Source organism: Pterocles gutturalis, unplaced genomic scaffold (genome assembly GCF_000699245.1).
Source record: "Pterocles gutturalis isolate BGI_N339 unplaced genomic scaffold, ASM69924v1 scaffold22030, whole genome shotgun sequence".
NCBI classification, from domain to species: domain Eukaryota; kingdom Metazoa; phylum Chordata; class Aves; order Pterocliformes; family Pteroclidae; genus Pterocles; species Pterocles gutturalis.
In genome coordinates this window covers 6-4,777 of record NW_010138906.1, presented here as the reverse complement: position 1 = coordinate 4,777, position 4,772 = coordinate 6, and the positions used below count along the sequence as shown (strand labels likewise).

The window sequence follows — 4,772 nt, the reverse complement described above, 5'->3', positions numbered from 1 at the left end:
TTATTTGCTGTTTTTCAGTCAAGATTCACACACTAGTAGACAAAGACCTCCCTCAACAAACAAATCAAAAGCAGGGTTTGGTACATCGCTAACAACATGATGTACTAAGTAGGCATTTTTCTTTTCTTTAATCCAGCATATACGATAATATTATACAGCCATCCTCACAGAAACGAGGACAAAATTGACGTTTTTGCCATGGACAAAAACTTTATAAAAACATAATGCAATTAAAATACAAAAATATATACAGTACATGTCAGACTAGTTAGTAGTGGCATTTGAGGTTTCTGGAGACTGAAGAAATTCATAGGGATCATGAACCATGTCTTGCTGCTCTCCAACACTCAGATGAGAAGGGCTTCCTGCAGATATGAGAAAAAAAAATCAAAACCTTTAAAAGTACAGAAAAACAACGGAGAGATATTTATATATATAAACAGCATAGTTGTTTCACATCTTCCTTTCAGCCTTTTAAAGGCAAGACAGACATTTAAATTATATTTAAACAGGAGATTTCAGTAATTTAGGTCCTTTTTGAAAAAGCAGTTATTATTCTATTACTCTGAGTTGAAAAATTTTACAAAATATGAGTATCATCCAGCCAACATCTTCTACCTTCTTAGAAATGGCACCAAATTGTTAAGTAGTATGTTACCCTATCATCCTGTCTTATCACTGAATTTTACAGTAGACAATGGAAGGCTATTGGAGAATCCCACCTGTTACTTGCTCCATACAACTATGCCAAAGTAAAATAAACATTATATACTCCTTAGTACTCCTAAGAGCATAAAATGCAAGTGCATATAGGGATTTGCCAGTCAGTATCAATTTACTTCAAAATTACTTCAATCATGCCTAATCAAAAAAAAGTTAACTACAATTAGCATCTTTAATTTCACAGGTCAAAAGTATGTCTTCTTAGTTGCCTTTCTGTGCATATTTAAAAATTAGAACATGATCCTGAGTCAGTACACTGTTTAATCAGTGTAGTTTCATGCAAAGATTTATGCAAAGTAAAATGTAAGTTGTAACCAGTTTCAATTAGAGCAGAAGTACTGCAACTTCTGTAACACAGGTAACTCTACCAAGATGATGTTGGTCTCTTTCAGAGGTATTGGAGAGGGAACTCAAATTGGATGACGGCCGGGATCCCACTCTGTCAGCCTGAGCTTCATGAAGGTCCTGCAGCAGCTTAGTTGTTTCATCCAGATGTAAATGGTTATCATCATGTTCAAGCTCCTTCTTCACCTTCCCTAAGGGCCACCAGTTACCAATCAAAAACCATAATTAGCACATGCAGACTGACCCATGAATTACCAAGTCACTATAAAACAATTCTAAAATAAATTATCACAAGTGTTTTCTGTTACACAAAAGATCTCAACCTCACATTTTCCTTTGCACTTCTAAAAGGCAGCAGCTGCAGACTGTTTTCAGTTTCCAGAAACACATGTTGAAACGCATTTGACAATACTGGAAGGTGAAGGACAGCATAATGGGAAATGGCTGAAACTGAACTGGCTCCCAGTATTTAAACAGCTAGAAGAGCTTAATTTGTCTTCCTCATCTGTTAAACTCCAGACATGAAATAATGCATTTAGTTTGCAGCCAAGGAGAGGAAGTCAGCAGAAAGATTACTTAAGATATCTAACTTAAGATACAGTTAAAATAGAACATGTAATTTATGGAGGTGAAGAAATCCCCATCACAGCAGGTTTAAAGAACAGTACCTTCTCCAGCTACACTGATTTTATAGTAAGCCAAATAAAATTGTGAAATTGGAAAGAACTGGAAGTATGTGCCAACATAAGCTGTTCTATCATCTGAAGACTTAAAAAAAAAAACCTTATTTCAATTTTAAACAGGAAAATTAACTCTTCGCCTTCTCTTTGGGCTGTATTCAATGCAGACCTTGCTAACTTTGCAAGAATTATAAGAAATAATGCCATAAACTCTCTCCAGAAGCTAAGTAGGCTAGAAGTACGGTTATTTACAGAAAGATCAAAGAAGAAAAATATATGCAGCTTTTAGTGGAGCAAAGAATTCATAGTAAGACTGATATGTCTAAACATCATCTTAAAACAGATATTACTTTTTTAATGAACTGCAATAAAATTAGTATGTGACAGCATAATCAGAGCTTTTCAAAGAATACTACATCTATGTGAGAAATCCATAGAAGTCTTTTTTTGTTGTTGTTTAAGCTTTCAAATACCTTGGTTATGTTTTATAATAGATAGTTTGGCATCTTTTACATTCTGAATTAAAAGTATCTTAAACCATAAGCAATATTTTATTTTGTGATGACATTTTTGAAGACCTTTGACCAGTTCAGCATCCTGCAGAAACGGCAACATGATGTCTTGTTGTATTTAGAGAAGGATACCTATCAAAGAGGTGTATTTAAAACAACATCCCAATACTTTTATACAACTGCCTTATTTGAATCTGAAGTCTTTCCAACACCTGAAGTTTCTTCTGAATTTTGTTTTGGGACATTCCAAGTGGTGATATGATTGAGCTTCACATACTTACCTACTTCCAAAGTTAGTTCAAAAGACAGCATATAACATCTCTGAGCCAAAGCTCCACGCTGATTCTTAAAATTTATGTTACTATGAACACATAAAAAACAAGCAAAACTATCAAAATTGAGAGGTACAAATACTTTGGTTTCTTCAGTGGTACAGGAAAAGTTAGCTTGGCTAGCACATGAATGTCTCAAAGGAAAAACAGACCAAGGTTTCATTTATCTTGTACCAGCTCTAGACTTCTACCTATGTTAAACGTAGATGACTTACTACTTCTGAACACTTTTTTACTCTTAGCAAATCCAGCTGTTATTTTGCCCAAACGGTGCAACGAAACCATAATTGATGGCTTGTCCATCTAATTACTTACCTAACGAACTTAACATAGAAATATCAAGAGATACATCTGAATATGGTTTAATAGAGAGAAAGTCCAAGTCAGAAGTGTTACTGTCTCCAGCAGATTCTCCAACCTATTGAAACACAAGAAACAGAAAAACTACCAATAGTGACAAGCTGTCATAACTTTTTAATGTTTAAGGTAAACGCATGAATCCGTACTCTCAAAAGCGTGTACCACAACACCTAAAATTGGATCATCCATAACCATCCTGGCTAACCTGCAACTCACAGGCAGCTCAAACAGGGCTCCAGGACAGACCAGTCATACGAATGGCAAGTGATCTGCAAGGTAGTCTAAACATCTTTCATCTCATCATCCGGGACTGCTGAAACCAACATTACCAAATCCTCTGGGACTCTGTTACATGCTCAACTCATCCCTGTCCCATGGCAGAAGGGGAAGCAGTTTCAGTATTCCCCACCACAAACCACTCCCAAATCATCTTTTCCCTCAACTTCTCAATGCAACACTGGATTTACTGAAATTTTTAGTATATGACTAATAAAACAAGTGAAGTGAGCCTCTCTATACACAGTATCAGCTGGAGCTGCTCTCTCAAGTATTTTTTTCTATACATTCAGACAATTAAATACAGCCTGCACTACAACAATTTAATTTTTTCCATGCCTGTTGCAATTTGCCATGCAAATGACAAAAAGTAAGAGATCAAAGTAAAAGCTGTTAAGTTTCAAAACACGTCTAATAGAATTCTCTGAGGCTGCCTGTTCCAGCAGGAGGAATAAGACATGCAGGTAAATACACAACCAGGAATTATCTTTTAGAAACATGAAAATGAAACTTAGCACTTTCATGAGAAACTTAACCAGTCACCTTGTAGAGAAATACAAACCTCTCCACAAAACATATGGAATATTTATAAAACTGCACATTTTATTACTTGCTATAATGTAATACATATAATTTTTTGTGCGAATTGCCATGGAATACAGTGCATATCTTCTGCTGTCACAAATAATTTGCAAGACAAAACCTGTACCACTTAAAGACAGATTTCATTAGCAGCTGTGAAAGCATCAGAGGGTGCATTATTTACCCTACTTTCTAACAGACACTTTCAATGGATGCGGTAAGACTGATAAATACTACTGTTTTTTCCACACGTTAATAGCAGGTTGAACCTCAAGTACTAATCAGCAGTATTCATTAAGTGTCTTTTCAGATTCCTGGTCTTTCTGCCTCCAGGATTTAGTTATGCATTCTGAATTAAACTAGAGAAAACAGAACAACAGGACAAAGAAAGCCATGAACTAAAATAGACTGAGTGTCAGACAATCCATTTTACATACTGAAAGCTTATTCTAGATACTAGAATTTTAATCTTCTACCTCAGAGCATGCATATCCTTGCACTGAAACAAAATGAACGTCTCAATATCCCCCTCCGCCCCTCCTTTTGTGGGTTTTTTGGGGTTTTATTTGTTTTTTTGGTGTTGTGGGGGTTTTTTGGTTTTGTTTTTGTTTTTTTAAAGACAAAAACCATTTTACCATAATCTGTTTGGAAGAATCCGGACAGGTATTACTCAACTTGTGTTCCTCTTTTATGAGAACTGGCAGAACCTAAAGAACCAAATTATATTTTAGATCTTAGCATTTCACAGTTTATACTTAGTGTTTCCTAAGAATACTCTTAGTTTGTGTAATTTACTGGTTTATCATGATCAGGCCACCACAGAACACTATCATGTTTTGTGATGTTTGCATAGATCCTTTTACAGAAAAATAAGCTTTTGTCTAATGAGTGACCATATACATTCGCATAAACATTTTAGAACTAAGCATGACAGCCTTTTAGAATCACAGAATCGTTAAGGT

At 35.4% G+C, this 4,772-nt stretch overlaps 1 protein-coding gene across 1 annotated transcript; it reads right to left on the bottom strand.

Moving 5' to 3' along the window:
- Window positions 1–202: 202 nt before the first annotated feature.
- LOC104468899 (bromodomain-containing protein 9-like) lies at window positions 203–4,517 on the bottom strand (the record flags this gene model as incomplete). Its single annotated transcript, XM_010083184.1, has 4 exons — window positions 203–365; window positions 1,092–1,259; window positions 2,908–3,010; window positions 4,446–4,517. Coding segments are annotated over 4 exons (444 nt in total), but the record flags the coding sequence as incomplete, so codon positions are not given.
- Between the last annotated feature and the right edge of the window lie 255 nt (window positions 4,518–4,772).